This window comes from Somniosus microcephalus, chromosome 3 (genome assembly GCF_052327205.1).
Source record: "Somniosus microcephalus isolate GS21.2 chromosome 3, FLI_Smic_1.0, whole genome shotgun sequence".
Classification (NCBI taxonomy): domain Eukaryota; kingdom Metazoa; phylum Chordata; class Chondrichthyes; order Squaliformes; family Somniosidae; genus Somniosus; species Somniosus microcephalus.
Genome location: NC_140989.1, coordinates 349498893 through 349524611, shown reverse-complemented (window position 1 = coordinate 349524611; position 25719 = coordinate 349498893). Strand labels below are relative to the sequence as shown.

At 46.2% G+C, this 25719-nt stretch overlaps 1 protein-coding gene across 1 annotated transcript in view; it reads left to right on the top strand.

The window, feature by feature from the left end:
• hfm1 (helicase for meiosis 1) overlaps nt 1–25719 on the top strand; it is a 181819-nt gene that overhangs the window by 71222 nt on the left and 84878 nt on the right. Inside the window, exons 21-22 of the mRNA XM_085983383.1 lie at nt 15496–15602; nt 20463–20510. Of these exons, the coding sequence (XP_085839509.1) occupies nt 15496–15602; nt 20463–20510 (155 nt within the window). The remainder of the gene's footprint in view (nt 1–15495; nt 15603–20462; nt 20511–25719) is intronic.

Here is a 25719-nt window from a genome sequence, read left to right as displayed (position 1 = left end):
ATCTACTTTTTATGCTTTTTACACTTTGAAATTTGACGGACTCAAAACATTTATCTATATTTACTGGCAGGACTCCTATGGCATTGCTCACAGGAAATCAGAGGATTTGCATTTGGATTCTTTTGTGTTTGGAGTGCAGTTGTGTGCCCATGATCTCTCGGCATTAATATTTATGTGATACTGCTCTGTCTCTTTTTCATTGATGTCTATTTTTCCTTTGTTGATGTGTGCCTTTCTTTGTCTCCCATTTCTGTCTGTACATATTACTTCCTGCATGATCTGTTGTATGTTTGTTTTTCTGCTGATGTTTTATTTAGAAGTGCACCATTGCTATCTTTATGATCCATCTCTGTCTGTGATACAGTTGTATGATCTTATATTTCTCCTTGTACTTTATGGAATGTCTTCATTTCATCTGATCAAGGGTTGCACACCCAAAAAGTCAAAAACCCGTCTCTTTTTACAGATGCTAACTGACCTTTTGTATTTCCAACATTTTGTCTTTCATGTCAGATCTCCAGCATTTTCAGTTATTATTTTTCTTTTTCTTTGCATCTATCTTTATGCAATTTTGCACATTTGGTGCATAGAAATAAGAGATGAAAGTTCAGAGGAGTACTGACCACAGTGGTATCAATAAAATAGAAAAAAGCCATGAAAGGTTGCAATGGAAAAATTGATTGGAGGCTGGAGGTGACAGGGATTCCTTATCAGCTGACAGGAGCAAATGTCCAACATAATGACTACCCAACTTTGAGACACTGGCCGTGCTTATGCCGGCGCTCAGACGGCGGGTTTGGAGGCGGGTCAGAGGTTAAAATCTTTTTGCTTGACGGCGGGTTGTGATCCCACCGTCAACCCGCCTCCACGCTACTTTGCCAAGTGCTGGCTCTGGGAGTCCCGATTGGTCCCGCCACCAAGCGGCGGGAGAGGCACTTAAGGCTGTTAACAGCTTGTTAACTGCCGAGATAAGCCGATTTTAACAGGGTCTTGCAATTTTATTACATTTTCAGCATGTTCCACACCGTTCACAAACCACACCAGCTGATTGTGCCGGGTTCAGCAAGTGCCTGACTTTTTGACAGCTACAGCTCCAGCATTAAAACGGAGCTCTAACATGGCTCACTTACAGATGACAGAACTTTGTTTTTTCAGTTGTTGGAACACTTTTTGCAGGTCTACTGAGCTTGTAAGTGGTGAAGCTGAGATCCAAATGCATTGTGACCTCCTGGGAATACCCTCTCCCCACATTGACTGAGCACTTATAACTTCTAGTCCTCAACTGAGATATATACCAGCAGCATGGGAACTATTTATACCCTCTCATCCTGGTCCTCAGATTTGGAGGAAGAGCAGCCGCAGCAGCAGCAGAACCAGGCACAACAGCAGCAGCAACAACAGGAGCGCCAACCTTCTCCTCAGCCACCTGGTGCTGCACAGGGCAGAGGGCGTCAGCGCAGGGCTGCACCGCACCACAGGAGATACCCCCAACACAGGGTTTACAGGCCGAGGATGAGCTTCCTCAACATGAGTGAGCAGCAGTGCCAAAGGAGGCTGAGACTTGCGCGAGAGGTAGTCACTGACATCTGTGCAATGCTGCAGCAACACCTGGAGCCCAGAGGAGCGGGTGGACACCCCTTACCAGTGGCTATCAAAGTCACCACCGCCCTCAATTATCTTGCTTCAGGGTCCTTCCAGGGATCATCAGCAGACATCAGCGGCATCTCCCAGTCGGCGGCGCACACTTGCATCATGCAGGTTACCGGTGCCCTCTTTGCAAAGGCACACAACTACATCCACTTCTCCATGGATGAAGCAAGTGTAACCGCGCGTGCAGTTGGCTTTGCAAATATGGCAGGCTTGCCAAGGGTGCAGCGTGTCATAGACTGCACACATGTGGCTATTAGGGCACCCCATCACAACCCAGCTGTATTTGTCAACCGCAAGGGCTTCCACTCCCTTAACGTCCAGCTGTTGTGTAACCACAGGAAGAACATTATGCATGTTTGCGCAAAGTACCCTGGCAGTTGCCATGACTCGTTCATCCTGCAGCAGTCTACTGTGCCTCAGCTCTTCAATCCGCCAACCCAACTTTCCGGATGGCTACTTGGAGACGAGGGCTATCCTCTGAAGACGTGGCTAATGACGCCGTTGAGGAGGCCATCAAACGAAGCTGAGGAGCGCTACAATGCTAGCCACATTTCCACCAAAGCCATCATCGAGCAAACCATTGGCTTGCTCAAAATGTGATTCAGATGCCTCGACAGATCAGGTAGTGCAGTACTCACCAGCCAGGGTCTCCAGAACCATTGTGGTCTGCTGTGCACTGCACAACATCGCACAGCAGCGTGGCTTCCCGCTGCCTGAGGAACAAGTGGCTCAGAGCATAGCCTCCTCCTCAGAGGAGGAGGAAGACCTTGCGGAGGCGGATGCGCCAGTTCCACTAGCACGCGAGCACATTGCTGCCCGTGATGCAAGGGATGCACTAATCTATGCCAGATTCGCTTGTTTACGAAGCAAACACATGTGGCTGCCACCTTCTTAACACACCATACACAATATACAATAAAATGTGGGTTCCTATCACTCTCACCACCATCATTACAGATGAAAGGCGCCCTGACATCTCACTGTGACACTTCCATTTCTGGGCACACATAGGCCAACTCTTTGAATCTTTGCCATCACATTTGTTTATTACAATTGAAATGGCGATCATTATATTCAGTATGTATTACATCAAAACACCCAAGTGACTACCCTTGTGCCTATAGGTGCTTAATCTTTCTCTTACACGTGCTTCTACGTGGTGCTTCCCTTGTGGCTTCAGCAGATGTGGAGTCACCTTGCTCACATTCATGCTGCTCCAGCTTCGACACTTTTGGTGGGCATCTTCTGGGTTTGCAAGCCTGGGAGGGCATGGCAACAGTCTGCTCCTCCTGCGGCTGTGCAGGGGCTAAGACAGACATCTCAGTTGGGTGGGGCTCTGACCGAAGGCTCCGTAGTGGCATGGGAGTGTGAGCTCTTGGAGAGGAGTCCACACTTCCTTGTTGCATGCCACCAACATCCCTCTCATGGGTCAGCCGCACTTCAGTGCTAGCAAGTGGCTGGACAGCACCTTGCTGCACGTCAGGGGGGCCATGAGGACCCGTATCTACACTGGCAGTCCTCCTCAAAAGGACGTCCATGAAGCTCTGGACTCTCTGCTCAATAGCTGCCCATCGCTCCTCCAGAAATGTCATTCTATTCTGAACAGTCACCATGTTTTCCTGACTCTGGCGACTTATTTCCTCCATGACTGTAGCCACCCTTTCCACTGAGATAGCATTCCTTTCCACGGAGGTTGCCATCCTATCCATGGTGGTGCGTTCATGTGCCATTGCCTCCACAAAGGCAGTGCTCATGTTAGAGATGGACTCCTCCATTCTCTCCACACTCTGTTACCCTGGATGCAAAACCTGCCAGAGTCTCCTGCACTTGTTCCTGGATGGCCCCAGAAGCACAGGGTCCACATGCAGCTGAGCACAGTTAGGAGTGCTCTGCGGCCTCCGACGAGGACTCTCCACTGCTGTCCCTGTCTCCACCATCTGCTGATGCTCACTTGTGAGCTGTGATACACCAGGTGACAACACTACACTGTTCCGCGAAGGACCCACCGGGGTGTGCATCTCTGCGCTGGTGCTGTGTGCGCTTATCATCATAGAATCATAGAAAGTTACAGCACGGAAGGCGGCCATTTCAGCCCATCCTGACCGCGCCGGCCAACAAAGAGCTATCCAGCCTAATCCCACTTCCCAGCTCTTGGTCCAGAGCCCTGCAGGTTAGAGCATCCCAAGTGAACATCCAAGTACTTTTTAAATGTGGTTAGGGTTCCTGCCTCTACCACCCTTTCAGGCAGTAAGTTCCAGACCCCCACAACCCTCTGGGTGAAGAAATTTCCCCTCAAATCCCCTCTAAACCTTCCACCAATTACTTTAAATCTGTACCCTCTGGTTTTTGACCCCTCTGCTAAGGGAAATAGGTCCTTTCTATCCACTTTATCTATGCCTCTCATAATTTTATACACCTCAATAAGGTCTCCCCTCAGCCTCCTCTGTTCCAAGGAAAACAGACCCAGCCTATCCAGTCTTTCCTCATAGCTAAGATTCTCTACTCCCGGCAACATCATTGTAAATCTCCTCTGTACCCTCTCTAGTGCAATCACATCTTTCCTGTAATGTGGTGACCGGAACTGCACGCAGTACTCTAGCTGAGGCCTAACTAGTGTTTTATACAGTTGAAGCATAACCCCCCTGCTCTTGTATTCTGTGCCACGGCTAATAAAGGCAAGCATACTCAGACCTCACCGTACTCAGGCTCTTGCATTGTTCCACGGAAACCCAGCGTAAACTCGAGGAACAGCACCTCATCTTCTGATTAGGCACTTTACAGCCTTCCGGACTCAATATCGAGTTCAACAATTTCAGATCATAACCTCGGCCCCTATTACATTTTTACATATATTTTTATCCACACTTTTGTTTTGTGCCCTTCCCCCTATTTTTCTCTCCCACATGGCAGCTGTCTCTCATTCTGCCAGAGCATTTCACACCTAATCTAGAGCCGTCTTTTGTCTCTTTACTAGTCCTATCACCATCTCGTCTCGTTTTGAATACCTCTTAATGTCTCTTCACTTCTCTTTTGTTCTTTCATCCCCATTTCCCAGCCCCTAAACTGGCCTTTTAATCTGTTTCATTTCCTGTGTTTTTTCAGTCCTGAGGAAGGGTTTCGACCTGAAACGTTGACTCTATTTCTCTCTCCACGGGTGTTGCCTGGCCTGCTGAGTTTTTCCAGCATTTTCTGTTGTTATATCAAGCATTCCGTATGCCTTCTTAACCACCTTATCTACCTTCAGGGATCTGTGGACATGCACTCCAAGGTCTCTTTGTTCCTCTACACTACTCAGTGTCCTACCATTTAATGGCCCAGAAATTCCATTCGCAGGCCTCCCGTGGGCACGGGGCTTCGATCTGGACAAATCTGCGCCAAGACTGGAGGGCTCCCGGGAGGCGCAGAGTTCCGTTGCTGGGCCTCTCCAAACTGCCGGTGTGCAGGGCACACGTATCCCAGAGGCGCAGGCGGTTCGCAGCGTCCCTGGGATCACGTGGGCCATGGGGAGCCAATCAGAGAAGGGTATCTCCATTCATAGATTTGACGGGAAGACCTGCCAAATATATGAATAGAGATCACCCCAAAACATAGTAAAACTTCAAATAATTTTTTTTTTAATCACATTTTTAAAATGACTATAAATTACATAAATTAACTATTTTAAAGAAAAATTTAAATTTTTGAAAATAGATATGTGAAGAGAAAAAGATTTGTGAAGTCAAGCATAGGTCCCTTGCAGTCAGAATCAGGAGAATTTATAATGGGGAACAAAGAAATGGCAGATCAATTAAATACATACTTTGGTTCTGTCTTCACAAAGGAGGACACAAATAACCTCCCAGAGATGTAGGGGAACATAGGGTCTAATGAGGGAGGAACTGAAAGAAATCAGTATTTTTAGGGAAATGGTGTTAGGGAAATTAACAGGATTGAAGGCCGATAAATCCCCAGGGCCTGATAATCTACATCCTAGGGTACTCAAGGAAGTGGCCCTAGAAATAGTAGATGCATTGCTGGTCATCTTCCAAAATTCTATAGACACTGGAACAGTTCCCATGGATTGGAGGATAGCTAATGTTACCCCAGTATTCAAAAAAGATGGTAGAGAGAAAACAGGGAATTATAGACGGGTAAGCCTGACATCGGTAGTGGGGAAAATGCTAGAGTCCATTATAAAAGATGTAATAGCAGAGCACTTGGAAAACAGTGACAGGATCGGACAAAGTCAACATGGATTTACAAAGGTAAATCGTGCTTGACTAATCTACTGGAATTTTTTGAGGATGTAACTGGTAGAATAGATAAGGGAGAACCAGTGGATGTGGTGTATTTGGACTTTCAGAAGGCTTTCGATAAGGTCCCGCATAAGAGATTAGCATGTAAAGTTAAGGCACATGGGGGGAAAAATTCAGTTGGTTGCGCCTCCCGTTAGCGCCTTTAGAGGGAGCTAACTGGACGCGACGCAACTAGCACCCGGGCGCAGCAGCACTGCCCATGCCTCCCGCAAAATTCAGCCGGTGGTTAGTGGTGGCGCTAACCAGTAGCGCCCTGCGGCGCTGCGCTGCTGGCGATTATGTCATTGGTGTGCACAGCGCCCCGCTGACACTCCGGCCATGATCTTCGGGAGCTCCCCCTGACTTACCGCCGGATGCTATGTCCGACGGGGTCAGGGGGGCGTACCTGCGGCCAGGGAGGCGCAATTTTAAGGCGAGGTGCGGGGCAGCCATTTTTGTTGCTGGGCGCCTGCCTGCGCCCCTGTTCCAGACCTCCTGAAATGCCCCCCGCCACCCCCCCCCCCCCCCCCCGCGGAGTGCTGGCTGCGCTCCAAGAGCCCGGCACTTCTCTTGAGTGCCGGGCTCTATTGCCTGCACTCCCGATCCCCGGGGGCCCAGCTGGGCCCCAGGTCGCGCTGCACAAGGCCCCTCCCCTTAAAGAAGGGGAGGAAGGCCTGCAATACCGCGGCGCGACGTGCCGCAGCGTGTGGCGCTGTGGCACATAACGCCGCAAAATTGACTCACAGCGCCCCAAGAGGGATGCGGGGTGCTTTCAGGAGCGCCCCGCTTCCCTCTGGGGTGCAACCACTCAATTTCCAGCGCGGGGATGCTAATTTTTCCGGCGCTACTTTTAGCGCCCCGGCGAAGTTAGCGCCCCAATTGGGGCGCTACTCAATTTTTAGCCCATGGGATTGGGGGCAAGGTACTGACTTGGATAGAGAACTGGTTGGCAGACAGGAAGCAAAGAGTTGGAATAAACGGCTCTTTTTCCGAGTGGCAGGCAGTGACTAGTGGGGTACCGCCGGGATAGGTCCTAGGACCCCAGCTATTCACAATATATATTAATGATCTGGACGAGGGAACTAGATGTAATATCTCCAAGTTTGCAGATGACACAAAGCTGGGTGGGCGTGTGTGTTGTGAGGAGGATGCCGATAAATTGCAGTATGATTTGGACAGGTTGGGTGATTGGGCAGATGCATGGCAGATGCAGTATAATGTGGATAAATGCGAGGTTATCCACTTTGGTGGCAAAAACAGGAAGGCAGATTATTATTTGAGCGGCAATAGATTGGGAGAAGGGGAAGTTCAACGAGACCTGGGTGTCCTTGTGCACCAGTCGCTGAAGGTAAGCATGCAGGTGCAGCAGGCGGTTAAGAAGGCAAATGGTATGTTGTCCTTCGTAGCAAGAGGGTTCGACTGCAGGAACAAGGATGTCTTGCTGCAGTTGTACAGGGCCTTGGTGAGACCAGGCACAAGAATTGTAAGTGTTTTCTGCGGGCGGACGGTCTCCAAAAAATGGAACTCTCCACCCGCAGAGGCCCTGCTCCAGCGCAGCCAGAGGCTCTGTTAAGAGCTTTCTTGACAGATCGGAAATGCCGGTTTCCAGCGCATGCGCAGTGCATGCCTGAAACCGACATTTCCGATGTCCCTACAGGTGAGTAGACAGCGCGTACTTGCCCATAGGGACCAGAATATCCAGCCCAATGTGTATTCCCTTTCCTTGTTAGCCCTCCCCAAATGCATTACCTCACACTTCTCCGGATTGAGTTCCATTTGCCACTGTTCTGCCCATCTGACCAATTTATTAATATCTTCCTGCAGTCTACAGCTTCCTTCTTCAGTATCAACCACACAGACGATTTTATTACCATCTGCAAACTTCTTAATCATACCCCCTATATTCTGAGATAGTCAGAGTGTGAAAGGCTTAGAGGGTGCGGAATTCTTAAAGTGCATCCAGGAGAGCTTTTTGAGCCAGCATGTAGAAAGTCCTACAAGAGAGGGGCGGTACTGGACCTAATTCTAGGGAATGTAGCCGGGCAAGTGGTAAATGTGTCAGTAGGAGAGCATTTTGGTGACAGTGACCATATTTCGGTGAGATTTAAGGTAGTCATGGAAAGGGACAAAGATGGACCGGAAATGAAGGTTCTGAATTGGGGAAAGGCTGATTTTAATATGATAGGCAGGATCTGGCCAAAATGGACTGGGATCAGCTACTTGTAGGAAAATCCACATCAGAGCAATGGGAGTCTTTCAGAAAGGAAATAGAGAGAGAGTACAACGCTAACATGTTCCCGTAAAGATCAAGGGTGGGACCTACAAGCCCAGGGAACCCTGGATGTCAAAGGATATACAAGAATGGATTAGGAAAAAGGGGGAGGCTTCTGGCAGATACAAAGGACTAAAAACAGTGGAAGCCCTAGAGGAGTATAGAAAGTGCAGGTGGATACTTAAAAAAGAAATTAGGAGAGCGAAGAGGGGGCATGAAAAAACACTGGCGGGCAAAATAAAGGAAAATCCCAAGGTGTTTTATAAGTATATTAAGGGCAAGAGTATAACCAGGGAAAGAGTAGGGCCCATTAGGGACCAAAGTGGCAATCTGTGTGTAGAGCCGGAATATGTAGGTGAGGTTTTAAATGAATATTTTGCATCTGTGTTCACTATGGAGAAGGGTGATGTAGGCATAGAAATCAGGCAGGGCGATTGTGATATATTTGAACAAATTAATATTGAGAGGGAGGAGGTATTAGCGGTTTTAGCGGGCTTAAAAGTGGATAATTTCCCAGGCCCTGACGAGACGTATCCCAGGCTGCTGTGTGAGGCAAGGGAGGAGATTGCAGGGGCTCTGACACAAATTTTCAGAACCTCTCTGGCCACAGGGGAGGTGCCAGAGGACTGGAGGACAGCTAATGTAGTACCATTGTTCAAGAAGGGTAGTAGGGATAAACCAGGGAATTACAGGCCAGTGAGCCTAACATCAGTGGTAGGGAAATTATTGGAAAAAATTCTGAGGGACAGAATTAGTCTCCACTTGGACAGGCAGGGATTAATCAGGGATAGTCAGCATGGCTTTGTCAGGGGGAGATCATGTCTGACCAATTTGATTGAATTTTTCGAGGGGGTGACTAGGTGTGTGGATGAGGGTAGTGCAGTTGATGTAGTCTACATGGACTTCAGTAAGGCTTTTGACAAAGTTCCACATGGGAGACTGGTCAAGAAGGTAAGAGCCCATGGGATCCAGGGCAATTTGGCACATTGGCTCCAAAATTGGCTTAGTGGCAGGAGGCAGAGGGTGATGGTCGAAGGTTGTTTTTGTGACTGGAAGCCTGTGTCCAGTGGTGTAACGCAGGGATTGGTGCTGGGTTCTTTGCTCTTTGTAGTGTACATTAATGATTTAGATATAAATGTAGGAGGTATGATCAGTAAGTTCGCAGATGACACGAAAATTGCTGGAGTGGTAGATAGCGAGGAGGGAAGCCTCGGGCTACAGGACGATATAGATGGGATGGTTCGATGGGCAGAACAGTGGCAGATGGAATTTAACCCTGAAAAGTGTGAGGTGATGCATTTTGGGAGGACAAACAAGGCAAGAGAATACACAATGAATGGTAGGACCCTAGGAAGGACAGAGGATCAGAAGGACCTTGGTGTGCATGTACATAGATCCCTGAAGGCAGCAGGACAGGTAGATAAGGTGGTTAAAAAGGTATATGGGATACTTGCCTTCATTAGCCGAGGCATAGAATATAAGAGCAGGGAGGTTATGATGGAGCTGTACAAAACTTTAGTTAGGCCACAGCTGGAATACTGTGTGCAGTTCTGGTCACCACACTATAGGAGGGATGTGATTGCATTGGAGAGGGTGCAGAGGAGATTCACCAGGATGTTACCTGGGCTGGAGCGCTTCAGGTATGAAGAGAGACTGGACAGGCTGGGGTTGTTTTCCTTAGAGCAGAGAAGGCACAGGGGGGATCTGATTGAGGTGTACAAAATTATGAGGGGCATAGATAGGGTAGATCGAAAGGGTAGATAGAAAGGAACTTTTCCCCTTAGTAGAGGGGTCAATACCCAGGGGGCATAGTTTCAAGGTAAGGGGCAGGAAGTTTAGAGGGGATTTGAGGAAAAACTTTTTCACCCACAGGGTGGTTGGAATCTGGAACTCACTGCCTGTAAGGGTGGTAGAGGCAGGAACCCTCACAACATTCAAGAAGCATTTAGATGAGCACTTGAAGCACCATAGCATACAAGGCTACGGACCAAGTGCTGGAAAATGGGATTAGAATAGACAGGGCTCGATGGCCGGCGCGGACACGATGGGCCAAAGGGCCTATTTCTGTGCTGTATAACTCTATGACTCTATATTCAAGTCTAGATCGTTGATATATACCACAAAAAGAAAGAGACCTAGTACTGAGCCCTACGGAACCCCACTGGAAACAGCCTTCCAGTCACAAAAACACCCATCAACCATTACCCTCTGCTTCCTGTCTCCGAGCTAGTTTTGAATCCAACTTGACACTTTGCCCTGGATCCCATGGACTTTTAACTTCGTGACCAGTCTGCAATGTGGAACCTTATCAAAAGCCTTGCTAAAGTCCATATACACTACATCAAACGCAGTACCCACATCTACCCTCCTTGTTACCTCCTAAAAAAATTCAGTCAAGTTTGTCAGACACGACCTGCCCTTAACAAATCTGGGATTCGGTGCCGAGTACTGGTGAGGGAGATGGTTCCTCTGGGGAGTGCAGCCAGAGCCAAGTCCACAGCACCATGGAAGGCTCAGCTGCACAGGTGGGGGGGAAGAGGAGAGGGAGAGCAATAGTGATAGGGGATTCAATAGTATGGGGAACAGACAGGCGTTTCTGCAGCCGCAGACGTGACTCCAGGATGGTATGTTGCCTCCCTGGTTCCAGGGTCAAGGATGCCACTGAACGGCTGCAGGGGGGAAGGTGAATAGCCAGAGGTCATGGTCCATATCGGTACCAATGACATAGGTAGAAAGAGGGATGAGGTCCTGCAGGCAGAGTTTAGGGAGCTAGGAGTCAGATTAAAAAACAGGACCTCAAAGGTAGTAATCTCCGGATTACTCCCGGTGCCACGTGCTAGTGAGTCCAGAAATAGGAGGATAGACTAGATGAATGTGTGGCTGGAAGGATGGTGCAGGAGGGAGGGCTTTAGATTCCTGAGGCACTGGGACCGTTTCTGGGGTAGGTGGGACCTGGAGAAGATGGACGGTTTGCACCTCAACAGAGCTGGGATTAGTATCCTTGCGGGGGAGGTTGCTAGTGCTGTTGGGGAGGGTTTAAACTAGCTTGGCAGGGAGATGGGAACCTAAGAATAGAGTCAGTAGGGAGGGAAGAAAAACTGGAATTGGAAATCAAAAACGTAGGAAGTAAATTGGAAGGACAGAGGAATCAAGGGCTAGATAGTAGTCAAAAAATATAGAAGATAGGAGCAGGAGTAGGCCATTCGGCCCCTCGAGCCTGCTCCGCCATTTGATGAGATCATGGCTGATCATCCAAATTCAGTACCCTGTCCCTGCTTTCTCCCCATATCCCTTGATCCCTTTAGCCTTAAGAAATATATCTAACTCCTTCTTGAATATATTTAATGAATTGGCCTCAACTGCCTTTTGTGGTAGAGAATTCCACAGATTCACCACTCTCTGGGTGAAGAAATTCCTCCTCATCTCTGTCCTAAATGGCTTACCCCTTATCCTTAGACTGTGACCCCACAAGGAGGTTTGCCTGTACTAAATGGTTTATACTTTAATGCAAGGAGTATAGCGAACAAGGCAGATGAGCTGAGGGAACAGGTAGATACTTGGGACTATGATATTATAGCTATTACAGAGACGTGGCTGAAAGAGGGGCAGGTATGGCAGCTCAACATTCCTGGTTACAGGATTTTCAGACGGGATAGAGAGGGAGGTAAAAAGGGAGGAGGGTTGCGGTATTGCTTAAAGAAACTATTACAGCTGTGAGGAGGGATGATATGTTGGAGGGATCATCAAACGAGGCCATATTGGTCGAATTGACAAACAAAAAAGGGGCGATCACACTGCTGGGAGTGTACAACAGACCCCCAAACAGTGAGAGGGAGATAGAAGATCAAATATGTAGACAAATTTCTGAGAAGTGCAAAAACTATAGGGCAGTAATAGTCGGGGATTTCAACTACCCCAATATTAACTGGGATAAAGTTAGTGTGAAGGGTATAGAGGGTGCGGAATTCCTAAAATGCATCCAGGAGAACATTTTTAGCCAGTATGTAGCAAGCCCAAGAAGGGAGGGGGCGGTTCTGGACTTAGTTTTAGGGAATGAAGCTGGGCAGGTCGAAGGCTTATCAGTGGGGGAGTATTTTGGTGCTAGTGACCATAATTCTGTTAGAGTTAAAGTAGTTATGGAAAAGTACAAGGATAGACTGGGAATAAAAATTCTAAATTGGGTAAAAGCAAATTTTGCTAAGCTCAGAGGGGATTTAGCCATAGTGGACGAAACAGCTACTAGAAGGTAAATCAGTGTCAGAGCAGTGGGAGGCATTCAAGGAGGAGATCCGGAGGGTTCGGACCAAATATGTGCCCTTAAAGAAAAATGGTGGGACTAACAAATCTAGAGCCCCCTGGATGGTTAGAGACATACAGGGTAGGATAAAGAAAAAAAGGGAGGCGTATGACAGATACTGAGGGCTAAATACTGCAGAATCTTTAGAGGAGTACAGAAAGTGCAGGGGTACAATTAAAAAGGATATTAGGAAAGCAGAGAGAGAGCATGAAAAATTCTTGGCAAGTAAAATCAAGGAAAACCCAAAGATGTTTTATTAAGAGTAAGAGGATAACTAAAGAAAGGGTGGGGCCGATTAGAGATCATGAGGGTAATCTGTGTGTGGAGGCGGGAGATGTCGGTAGGCTTCTTAATGAATACTTTGCATTTGTTTTCACAAAGGAGAGGGGCAAAGCAGACATTGCTATCGGGGGAGGAGTGTGAAATATAAGATGAAATAAACTTAGTGAGAAAGGAAGTATTAAGGGGTTTAGCAGCTTTAAAAGTGGCTAAATCTCCAGGCCCGGATGAAATGTATTCCAGGCTGTTAAGCAAAGCAAAAGAGGAAATTGCAGAGGCCCTGACCATCATTTTTCAATCCTCTCTGGCTTCAGGTGTGGTGCCGGAGGACTGGAGGGTTGCTAATGTGGTACCCTTGTTTAAAAAGGGAGAAAAGGATAGACCGAGTAATTTCAGGCTAGTCAGTCTAACCTCGGTGGTGGGAAAATTATTGGAAAGAATTCTGAAGAACAGGATAAATCTTCATTTAGAAAGACACGGATTAACCAACGATAGTCAGCTTAATTCTACTGACACTGCGCCCTCAGAGGTTGCAGCTTCCTCTGAGGAGTCTTCCAGCTCTTCCTCCTGGACAGTGGGGAGGGGGGCTCTCGATGGTCCTGTGGGGGAGTAAAGGCATGAGTTAGACATGTGATATTAACGTAGCATGCACATCGAATTGTGCAGATAATCATAACTCAATCTGTATGAGCATCAGATACCATATCAGTCATTCATGCAATGTAAATGAGAGGGCTGCAAATCTGTTCTGTCACCAACTTGCTCTACTGCGCCTGTCTGACCGTCGACCCACTTCCAGATCCTCAGCACTTCCTACGATCTCCAGAGCAGCCTCCTCAGCGATGGTCAGCTGGGCAATGGAAGGTGGCCCTCCTCCTGTCCTGGCCCTCTCCCTCTTATTGTGGGCTCTCTTTTCCTGCAATGAGGGACACAAGTGGAGTTGGAGTGAGAATGTTGGAGTGAGTGTAGAGAATCCATAGCAGGATGCTTAGAGGGAGACAAAGATGGAGTGCGGTGCCAATACCAAGGGCCCTCCCTGTGCATTATTAGTTGTTGCCATTGCATAACAGTGATAGCGAGTGTGAGGGGTGCATAGTAGAATAGTGAAGTTATTCTGTACATTGAGAGAGGGATGGTTAAGGGTGCAAGGGATGTAAGGGTAAAGTGGGATGTGTACGAGTAGGTTGACAGTGCAGAGTGCTGGTGATGAGAGGAGATGGGGAGCAGATTGAAGGTAAGTGTGATGTTAGACTCACTTTTGCCAGGTCATTAAACCTTTTTCTGCACTGCAACCAGGAGCGAGCACACAAAGATCTGGAGCTGACCTCCTCAGCAATTTGCCGCCAGGCTGCTTTGCTGAAGAGGCTTCCTCTGTCCGGATGAGGGGAACAGTACCTCCTGGCGCTCTCTCACTCCCGCCACAAGAGCATGGAGGGAGTCATCATCAAAGCAGAGAGAGACCTTAGCTCTTGCAGCCGTCATGGGTACAATTTCAATAAGGAGAAGCAGCAGGAAAGGATGGATTTGAAACAATGCTGCATGGGCCCCTTAAATACAGCTGGCTGACAGATGTCAGCAGAGGCGAGCAGCAGATCCGAATCCACTAATTGGGCCGGGTAGCGCGCACGGAGACATTAATTAGGCCACTTAAGGCAAAATCGTAGTTTCTGGGCGGCTGAACGTGGCGGTGGGACCGGAACCCGCCGAACATCAAACCCGCACTCAACCCGCCTCCATTAATAACATCGCGGCCATTGTCTTGGAAAACAGCATCAATGTGGGGCACTTAATCTTAGGTGTGAAAATAGGGAAACTATTACAAAAAGGAAGTAGAAGAGAGTGATTCGATATTATGTTTAAATAAAGGGTTGAGTTGTATGTGTCAATTTGAGCAAATTTTATGCACATAGTTGTTACTGACTGTACTGTCTGGTGTTAAAATGTTCCTAAACCTCTAATTTTTGGGGGAAATTTAAAATAATTTTATTTATAGCTCGCTTTTTGTGTAAAAGGAGAAGCAGGTTGCAGATCATTGACTTGTTTGCTACCCTGTTACAGGAAGAGTGTATGTCTGCAAGTAGAGATTATTGAAATATCAAAGCTTTAACATTTTTATTAAATAACACAACTGGCATAACATAGGAAGAGGAATAGGCTATTCAGCCTGTCGAGCCTGTTCTGCCATTCAGCTAGATCATGGCTGATCTGTACCTCAACTCCATTTACCTGCATCTGTATTGTAATGATCAATAACATGTCATTCTGGAGTGGTACACTAGATGGAGCTGTAGAGCTGTATAGCGCTGTATATTTAGTTGTATGTGTTTAAGACTACACTACCCACGATGCACTAGGCTACCCAGGAGGCAGTAGTCAAGATGGAAGCCTGCACACAGAAGCACACATGCTGAATCTCTACAGATGCTGTACCTAGAGAATGTGTACTGAATAAATGTCTAGCTAGAAGCTAACTGTTCATAATAAGAATGTCTAGTTATTAATGAACATAACATGTATGATACAAGTAAACATGACAATAGATTTAAGATGACAAAATTCTTCTTTTAATGTATCTAAAATAACTTTGAGCAAAACTGATTCTCATGCCATGAGTCACCTGTCAAACATTAAAAGTTTTCAGCTGCAATCAACATTCGGATTGGAACTATAATCAAAGTTTACCTCGTGATATTTAAAAACTCATATTATACTTTGTATGATAGGTCACACTAATCTCCAACTGCAAGGAGTTTACAGATGTTCAACTAAGAGTAAATGAGAAGAAGATTCTTAATACACTGAACAAAGACAAGAACAGAATTACCGTCAGGTAATGCCAGTCATGCTTTTTGCAACGACAAGGAGTTTATAGATGTTCAGCTAACAGTAAATGAGAATAAGACTTTAACACACTAAACAAAGCCAGGAATTACCACCAGATGATGCTGGCCATGTTACTTGTAAGATATAACAACAGAAAATGCTGGAAAAACTCAGCAGGCCAGGCAACACCCGTGGAGAGAGAAACAGAGTCAACGTTTCAGGTCGAAACCCTTCTACAGAACTGAGAGAAAAGGCAGGAAATGAAACAGATTAAAAGGCGGTTTGTGGGCTGGGAAATGGGGGAGGGGATGAAAGAAGAGACATTAAGAGATATTCAAGGTGAGACAAGAGAGTACCTTGAATATCTCTTAATGTCTCTTCTTTCATCCCTTCCCCCATTTCCCAGCCCACAAACCGCCTTTTAATCTGTTTCATTTCCTGCCTTTTCTCTCAGTTCTGTAGAAGGGTTTCAACCTGAAACATTGACTCTGTTTCTCTCTCCACGGATGTTGCCTGGCCTGCTGAGTTTTTCCAGCGTTTTCTGTTGTTATTTCGGATTTCCAGCATCCACAGTATTTTGCTATCGTATTACTTGTAAGTTACTTCAGAATGGATATTGCTTTTGCATAACTAAGCAAGCTTAACAACTCACAGAAAATATTCCATGAGTGACTTATTTATAGCTGCTTCATTAGTGTCTTTAGCTTTGCCAGTTTTGAAAGGAACAGTTTGCCACTTTAAATTTCTAACTTTGCAGATGACACAAAACTTGGAAGTGTAGAGGACAGACAGGCTGGTGGAATGAGCAGACACATGGCAGATGAAATTCAATGCAGAAAAGTGTGAGGGGATGCATTTTGGTAGGAAGAATGAGGAGAGACAATACAAGCTAATTGGTACAATTTTAAAGGGGTTGCAAGAACAGAGAGTCCAGGGGGTGTTTCTTAAAGGAACTGCTGCCACGATTGACTAGAGTTGGGAAATCTCTCCGGGTTCTACCAGGCGAGTGAATCCCTCAATGGTCTATTGGGGTGAGAGCCCGCTTGGGGTTCTACAGAGTTGAGGACCCTCTCAGGATCCCCCAAGAGATGAGTCTAGAGTTACAATGTAACTGTGTAATCTTGGAGTTCTATAACACAGTGAGTCGTACCTCCACGTGGTCCCGCTGGGCAGCACATCGGTGCTGGCTAAAACGACTGGCCGAGAACCTCCAACCAAATAGGCAGAGTAACCAAACCTTCTCAGCCTCTTGTGATTTAGCAGGGCCTTGAGCAGCTCGGGGAGCCTCAGGTCTATAAGCCTTCCTTCTCAATGCTGGGGAGCCGGTGTTACAAGTAGCTGTGGCTTCTTTTGAGTTGTAAGTCACGGCGGGTCGTACCATTAAGTTGTCCTGCCGGCGACACTTCGGTGCAGCCAAACCGACACGGGAGTAACTCAAAGATAATGATTGACGGCAATCATTCCCGTAGGAGGGGGCTTAGCAATAAGCAACAACAAAGAAAACGAAACGAAACTTGGATTCCCGGTGGGGATCTAACTGAGGTGGGGCCTCAGATAACTGCCCAATGTCAGTACCGCTCCTACCGGCCTGACATGAAATGGCCCTGCCAATCAAGACCCAAGACTAGGCGAGAGTGTTGACGATTTTGAACGCTACCAACTGAGGTTTTTTGACTCGGGTTACCTGGACGGAAGATGCCACTATTCCGAGAGACCAGGGCCTAGAGAAGATTCTCCAAAGTTGATGATGACTGTAGGACACAGGAGATGCAGCTCGTGTAACGGTCGAAGAGACTGTAACATCCAATGACTGTCCTAGATACAATTACCTGAGCCCCAGAACGTGGGTATGAAACCAGGTTGGATTCCACACGATGGTGTGATTATGATTTGTTGTTATTGTCGTTATTAGTTTTTCTGTCTGTTAATCACTGATGGATTGTATATATTATAATTACACGTGTCAATTGTAATAAGCTAGCCGCATCTGTGATCGGATGATTAAACAGTAAAAGTCACGACATAACGCAAAAAATTTACACATCAAATGATGAGGGATGACCGTCATACCGAACGGTACTGGCTCAGCTCACTTACCTCGGTGGAGGCTTCCACGGTTGGTTGACTTGTAAGGCCGTCGCAAGATCAGACCAGTCCTTATAAGATCCTGGTTTTGCCGGCCACTTTGGTTGTGGTTAGCGGATGGATTTTGGCAACGTGGACGAGCCACGTTAAGACTCGAAAAGGGCACTCACTTAATGGGGCTTCGGACCCACGAGTGTGACAAAAATAGTCGGACAGGTTAACAAAGCAGTTACAGGAAACTTTCGATTTACCGGCACCTAAATAACCGGAAATCTCAATTAACCGGCAAAATTCAGGAGTAGGTTCAGGTAAGTTTTACTTCATATTGTACTTGCCTTCCTCGATCTGTTGCTGTGCAAGGGTGTGCCTGCAGCTGTTGCTAAGCTACAGAGACGCTTGGAACTTGTGGCCATTGTTCTGCACCTATTGCTAAGCAACAGGGTTTGTTGCTTTATACGGAGCTGTCAGCTCTCCGTATCTTTTACTATAGCTTTCGGTTATCTGGAATTTTTGATGAACCGGCACCATGTCGGTCCCGTCGGTGCCGGATAAAAAAAAGTTTCCTGTAATAAAGCATATGGGATCCTGAACTTTATAAAGAGAGGCATAGAGTACAAAAGCCAGGAAGTTATGCTAAACCTATATAAAACACCAGTTTGGCCCCAGCTGGAGCATTGTGTCCAATTCTGAGCACCACTCTTTAGGAAGGACGGGAAGGCTTTGTGGAGGGTACAGAAGAGATTTACTAGAATGGTTCCAGGGCCGAGGTATTACAGTTACATGGATAGACTGAAGAAACTGGGGTTGTTCTTAGAGCAGAGAAGACTAAGAGGAGATTTGTTAGAGCTGTTTAAAATCATGAAGAGATTAGCTAGAGTAAATAAGGAGAAACTGTTTCCAGTGGCGGAAGGGTCGATAACCAGAGGGCACAGATTCAAGGTGATTGGCAAAAGAAGCAGAACCGACATGAGGAAAAGCCTTTTTATGCAACGAGTGGTTAGGATTTGGAATGCACTGCCTGATAGGGTGGTGGATACAGATTCAATAGTAGCCTTCAAAAGGGAATTGGATAAATACTTGAAGGAGAAAAAATTGCAGGGAAAGAGAGGTGGAGTGAGGCGAACTGGATTGCTCTTCGAAAGAACCGGCGCAGACTCGATGGGCCAAATGACCTCCTTTTGTGCTGTACTATATGATTAAGTAAGCATGATATCCATAGAAAAGTAGGGGTTTAGCAAATGATGTGAATGTGGACAATCTTCGCAGCTGTTGGTTTTTGTAAAGGAATGTGGTCAAATCTGGGGAAAGGAACTTTTGATGCCTAGTTTTCTGGCTTACAGTGAAATCTCCAGATGTAGTTTGAAAAAACAATTTAATTGAGATTTTACAACTTTTGAGAGCATGCCATTTGGTACTTATTATGAACTCCTAAAAACTAATCTGACACATATTGCAAAGTTTGGACCCTCTTTCTGAATGCTTTGTTGTATGGCTGACCTCTGAAAACAGAAAAGATATATAATCAGCTGAAGTCTGTTTTACGTACATAGGTTTAATTTTTGTGCAATATGGAATTCCCTGTAGTCTGTTGCTGGCTACTTTGTTAAATAGTATTTTGTACAGTTCCACTTATATTTCTATTATTACAAACTCAATAAAACACTATGAAAAATAATTTTGAACAGGGAAACAGCTGTTAAATGAGAAAAGAGTTGTAAGGGCTGGGTGGTCTGGTAGAAGTGACTAATACAGCCAAAAAAAAGTACTGATCACGATGTTGTCACAAGGTGCTAAATATTATATTACCAGGGCCTAGAAATTGGTTCCACCCAACGTCAGGTGTGAATCGAGCAGCATATACGATCTGCTGCACCAAAACTGATGAGCAAGAGGGCCACGCGAAATTGGTCCTCCTGCATCATCAGGACACGACCGATGTTCTGGGGATACCAATCGTTCCCCAAGAGGCAGTGCGTCAGTCACAAAGAAGGTGAAGATCAGCCGACTGGGGTGCCAGCACCAGGCATACCATGAGACCGGGGTGGGGGAAGAATCAGGAGGGTGGGACGAGCAGTGTCTGCGGCAAACCGCAGTTTTAATGTGGAGCCACGAGGAGCACTCCTATGCCTCCTGGCTCCACGTGGTGGTAAGTATACTTACCTTTATGGTGACAATCTCCAGCGATCCCTTTAAAGACCATTGGTTTGGCTGCTGTGTGCGTGAGAAAACTGACCGCAGCATGCACGGCACATCAATCGCAAACCAGTTTTGGAAATGGGCCTGAAATAGACATTCGGCTCCCTATCTGATGAAAGGTAATCGACCTGAAACGTTAACTCTGTTTCTCTCTCCACAGGTACTGCCTGACCTGCTGAGTATTTCCAGCATTTTCAGTTTTTATTTCAGAATTCCAGCATCCGCAATATCTTGCTTTTGTATTAGGCTCCCTATCACCTATTTCAGCCGGGCACCCTGGATGACTAAAGGGTGCCGTAACCAATATGGTGTGCAGCCCATACCCAGTGTGGAATGAACGCGTGCAGGCTGCACACCATATGGGACCCATGAGCACCCATTTTTCGCCTGAAAAATGGGCACTGTGCGATCCACTTTCTAGGACATAATCTGAGATTTTGACCATAAGATAGTAACATAAAAACAGTTCAGTTATTTTCAGAAGTCTGTTACCATATTTCCCCCATGATAGATTTTGTTTTTAATATAGTTAAATCACTGACTGTGTAAGGTTAAATCGACCTTTCCTCTGATTCAATTAACACAGGTTCCCTATGGAAGGAAAGATTAAAACAAATGAAATGAAAGTGAATTGGTAAGAAAATTTACAATCATGATGTTTATTTAACAAGCAACTTTAGTCATATTGTTTAGATTTAGGTATTCATAATTTGCCAAATCGCTAGTATCTGAAGGGTAACAATGCTTGCTTCACAATTTAAAAATTACCGGTTAAGGTTTTCAGCTCAGAGTTGTTGAATGCAGAACATCGGATTTGTAGCATACTAGCAGATCTTGTGGCATTGCTCACAGTCAGATAGAGGATCTACTGTGGTGGGTTTCTGGTGGGAAATCACACAAGCGAGTTTATTTCCCAGGCTGGTGATTTAATTTCCCGCCCGCCCGTGGCAGAATGAAGCCAGGATGTGACAACCAGTGAGCTTATCCTGCCAGAGTGAGCAGTTTCAAGGCAGCTTATTGAACTACAGAAATCACACCACTAGGGGAGCATCTTGGGTGCCCACCTGATTGGGGAGGCTGGTGATTGCAGTAAAGGCTGGCCCCCTCTCCCAAAAATTAGGGTTCTGATGCCTTAGCCACCATCTTTATAAGGTTGACGTTAAAAAAATCTAAATATTCTTCAAAATCTTCAGGGGTCCAAGATCCAAGTGGGCATTCTTTCCGTTGGCTGGCAGGCATGTGCAGCTCCTCTCACAGCCTACCAGCCCTCCAGTAGATTCCCAGCCATGATCCCTCTGACACAACTAACCTTGTTTGGAGTTGATGGAGTTTCCTCCCCAAGCATGCACCTGCCCCTGAACCACCCCCCCTGCAACTCCGCCTGCACCACCCCCCCCCCGCCCCAAAAGTGCCAGCAGAGGCCAAGAGCCACGTCCATGGGTCCTGGCCTACTTTCCGGCCCTTCTGATGTACCTCAGCCAGATATCCATTCCCAGTGCTTAACCTGAATTCCATAGTTTTGAGTTCAATTATTCGCCTTTTGTGTAGAACTTTGTCAAAAGCCTTTTTGGAAGTCAAGGCATACCACATCATACAGCTTACCACAGTCCACTTGAGCTGTCACTTCCTCAAAGAAGTCAAAGAGATTGATCAGGCAGGCTGTTCCACTTCTGAATACATGCTGACTGCTATTAACTAGATTATTGTTGTATAGATGATCCTCGAGTTTGCTCCTTATAATCAATTCCATTATTATACATGGAATAGAAACATAGAAACATAGAAGATAGGAGCAGGAGTAGGCCATTCGGCCCTTCGAGCCTGCTCCGCCATTCAATGAGATCATGGCTGATCATCCAAATTCAGTACCCTGTCCCTGCCTTCTCCCCATATCCCTTGATCCCTTTAGCCTTAAGAAATATATCCAAGTCTTTTTTGAATATATTTAATGAACTGGCCTCCACCGCCCTCTGTGGCAGAGAATTCCACAGGTTCACCACTCTCTGGGTGAACAAATTCCTCCTCATTTCAGTCCTAAATGGTTTACCCCTTATCCTTAGACTATGACCCCTGGTTCTGGACTCCCCGGCCATCATAAACATCCTTCCTGCATCTAGTCTGTCCAGGCCTGACAGAATTTTATAAGTTTCGATGAGATCCCCTCTCAATCTTCTAAACTCCAGTGAGTATAAGCCCAATCGACACAATCTCTCCTCATAGGTCATTCCTGCCATCCCAGGTATCAGCCTGGTGAACCTTCGCTGCACTCCTTCCATGGCAAGAACGTCCTTCCTCAGGTAAGGCGACCAAAACTGCACACAATACTCAAGGTGCGGTCTCACCAAGGCCCTGTACAACTGTAGCAAGACATCCTTGTTCCTGTACTCGAACCCTCTTGCTACGAAGGCCAACATACCATTTGCCTTCTTAACCGCCTGCTGCACCTGCATGCTTACCTTCAGCGACTGGTGCACAAGAACACCCAGGTCTCTTTGCACTTCCCCTTCTCCCAATCTATTGCCATTCAAATAATAATCTGCCTTCCTGTTTTTGCCACCAAAGTGGATAACCTCACATTTATCCACATTATAGTGCATTTGCCATGTTTCTGCCCAATCACCCAATCTGTCCAAATCGTACTGGAGTTTCACGACATCCTCCTCACAGCTTACCCTCCCACCCAGCTTTGTGTCATCTGCAAATTTGGAGATATTACATCCAATTCCCTTGTCCAGATCATTAATATATATTGTGAACAGCTGGGGTCCCAGGACCGATCCTTGCGGTACCCCACTAGTCACTGCCTGCCACTCTGAAAATGACCCGTTTATTCCAACTCTTTGCTTTCTGTCCGCCAACCAGTTCTCTATCCAAGTCAATACCTTGCCCCCAATCCCATGTGCCTTAATTTTGCACGCTAATCTCTTATGTGGGACCTTATCGAAAGCCTTCTGAAAGTCCAAATACACCACGTCCACTGGTTCTCCCTTATCTATTTTACCAGTTACATCCTAAAAAAATTCCAGTAGATTAGTCAAGCATGATTTACCTTTTGTAAATCCATGTTGACTTTGTCCGATCCTGTCACTGCTTACCAAGTGCTCTGCTATTACATCTTTTATAATAGGTTCTAGCATTTTCCCCACTACCGATGTCAGGCTTACCGGTCTATAATTCCCCGCTTTTTCTCGACCACCTTTTTTGAATAGTGGTGTAACATTAGCTACCCTCCAATCCATGGGTACTGTTCCAGAGTCTATCGAGTTCTGGAAGATGACCAGCAATGCATCTACTATTTCTAGGGCCACTTCCTTAAGTACCCTGGGATGTAGATTATCGGGCCCTGGGGATTTATCGGCCTTTAGTCCCATCAATTTTCCTAACACCATTTCCCTACAAATACTGATTTCTTTCAGTTCCACCCTTTCATCAGGCCCTATGTTCCCCGGCATCTCTGGGAGGTTATTTGTGTCCTCCTTTGTGAAGACAGAACCAAAGTATGAATTTAGTTGGTCTGCCATTTCTTTGTTTCCCATTATAAATTCCCCTGATTCTGACTGTAAGGGACCTACGCTTGACTTCACCAATCTTTTTCTCTTCACATATCTATAAAAGCTTTTACAGTCAGTTTTTATGTTCCCAGCAAGCTTACTCTCATATTCTATTTTCCCTTTCTTAATCAATCCCTTTGTCCTCCTTTGTTGAATCCTAAACTGCTCCCAATCCTCAGGACTATTGCTTTTTCTGGCCAAACCAAATGGAAGCAAGACTAATGGGTCTACAATTGCCTGTGTCAGTTTTGCCACCCTTTTCAACATGGGCACCACATTAGCCTGTTTCCAATATTTTGGTACCTCCCCAGTATCCAATCTTTTGGTACCTCCCCAGTATCCAATCTTTTGGTACCTCCCCAGTATCCAATGGTTCCCTCATAATGATTGTCAGTGCTTCACAAAAATCAAATCATACATCAACAACTGTTAAATTATGAAACTTATATTAAAAAAAACTACTGATGAAACCAGGGGTTATGCAATAAGCAAAGCAGAAAGATACAGAGTAAACCCACACCAGTCAGAGCAGTTTTTATGAACTGTTTCTACCTGAAATGTTTACCTATCATTTCTCTTTTCAAATGCTAATGCCACTTCTGTGTATTTCCAACATTTTCTGTATATATTTCAATTACCAACATTGTCAACTATTTTAATTTTATCTCCATTCTTTGAAATGTCAGATCTGATTTTTATGTTTAGTGGGAATCCAAATACCTTCCCCACTGGTCATTTCTAGAGTCAAGGCTAGAGATCATGAAACAACCAACATGGAGTTGCAAAGAGTGGAGCTGCGCATCCCTCCTAAATTCCTGAACTGAACTAGGCTACTGGAGAGGCTAGGTGCCACTTCATGTTGGGATGGAAAATCACAAAAAGCATCACATTTCCATAATAAAAACAGAAAATGCTGGAAATACTCAGCAGGTCAGGCAGCATTTGTGGAGAGGGAAACAGAGTTAACATTTCAGGTCGATGACCTTTCGTCAGAGCTGGAAAAAGTTAGAGATGTAACAAATACAGGAGCAGGGAAGGGAGGAAAGAACAAACGGGAATGTCTGTCATGGGATAGATGGCAGGAGAGAGTAAAGGACGAAAGAGATGATGGTGCAAAGCAAAAGGAGATGCTGATGGGACAAGTTAAGAAACAAAAGATGAGTCTAGATGAGGTGTAAATGGGAATGGCAGAATCATTAACAGCTGCCATGTGAAAAAAAATAGGGGCAGAGGTTATGGTCTGAAAGTGTTGAACTTGATGTTGAGTTCAGAAGGCTGTAAAGTGCCTAATCGAAAGATGAAGTGCTGTTCCTCGAGCTTACGTTGGGCTTCGTTGGAACAGTGTAAGAGGCTGAGGATGGAGTGGTCAGAGTGGGAGTGGAGCGGAGAATTTAAGTGACAGGTGACTGGAAGCTCGGACTGAATGGAGGTGTTCCACAAAGTGGTCACCCAATCTGCGTTTGGTCTCCCCAGTGTAGAGGAGACCGCATCGTGAGCAGCGAATACAATATACTAAATTTCAAGAAGTGCAAGTAAATCACTGTTTCACCTGGAAGGAGAGTTTGGGGCCCTGGACAGTGGGAAGAGAGGAGGTAAAAAGGCAGGTATTGCATCTCCTGCGCTTGCACGGGAAGTGCCGTCAGAAGGGGAAGGGGTGTTGGAGGTGATTGAGGAGTGGACCAGGGTGTCACGGAGGGAGCAGTCCCTTCAGAATGCTGAAAGGGGAGGGGAGGGGAAGATGTGTTTGGTGATGGGATCACACTGGAGGTGGCGGAAATGGCAGAGGATGATATGTTGAATGTGGCGGCTGGTGGGGTGAAAGGTGAGGACAAGGGGAACCCTATCGTGGTTCTGGGAGGGAGAGGAAAGGGTGAGAGCAGAAGTGCGGGAAATAGAATAGACACGGTCGAGGGCCATGTCAACCACGGTAGATTACATAGGATTACATAGGATATAAGGCACAGAAACAGGCCATTCGGCCCACCAGTCCATGCCAGTGTTTATGCTCCAATCGAGCCTCCTCCTGTCTTTCCTCATCTAAATCTATCAGCATAACCCTCTATTCCCTTCTCCCTCATAGCCTTGTCTGGCCTCCCCTTAAATGCATCTGTACTTTTTGCTTCAACCACTCCCTGTGGTAGCGAGTTCCACATTCTCACCACTCTTTAGGTAAAGAAGTTTCTTCTGAATTCCCTATTGGATTTCTTGGTGACTATCTTACATTGATGGGCTCTAATTATGCTCTTCCCCACAAGTGGAGACATTCTCTCTGTATCCACTCTATCAAAACCT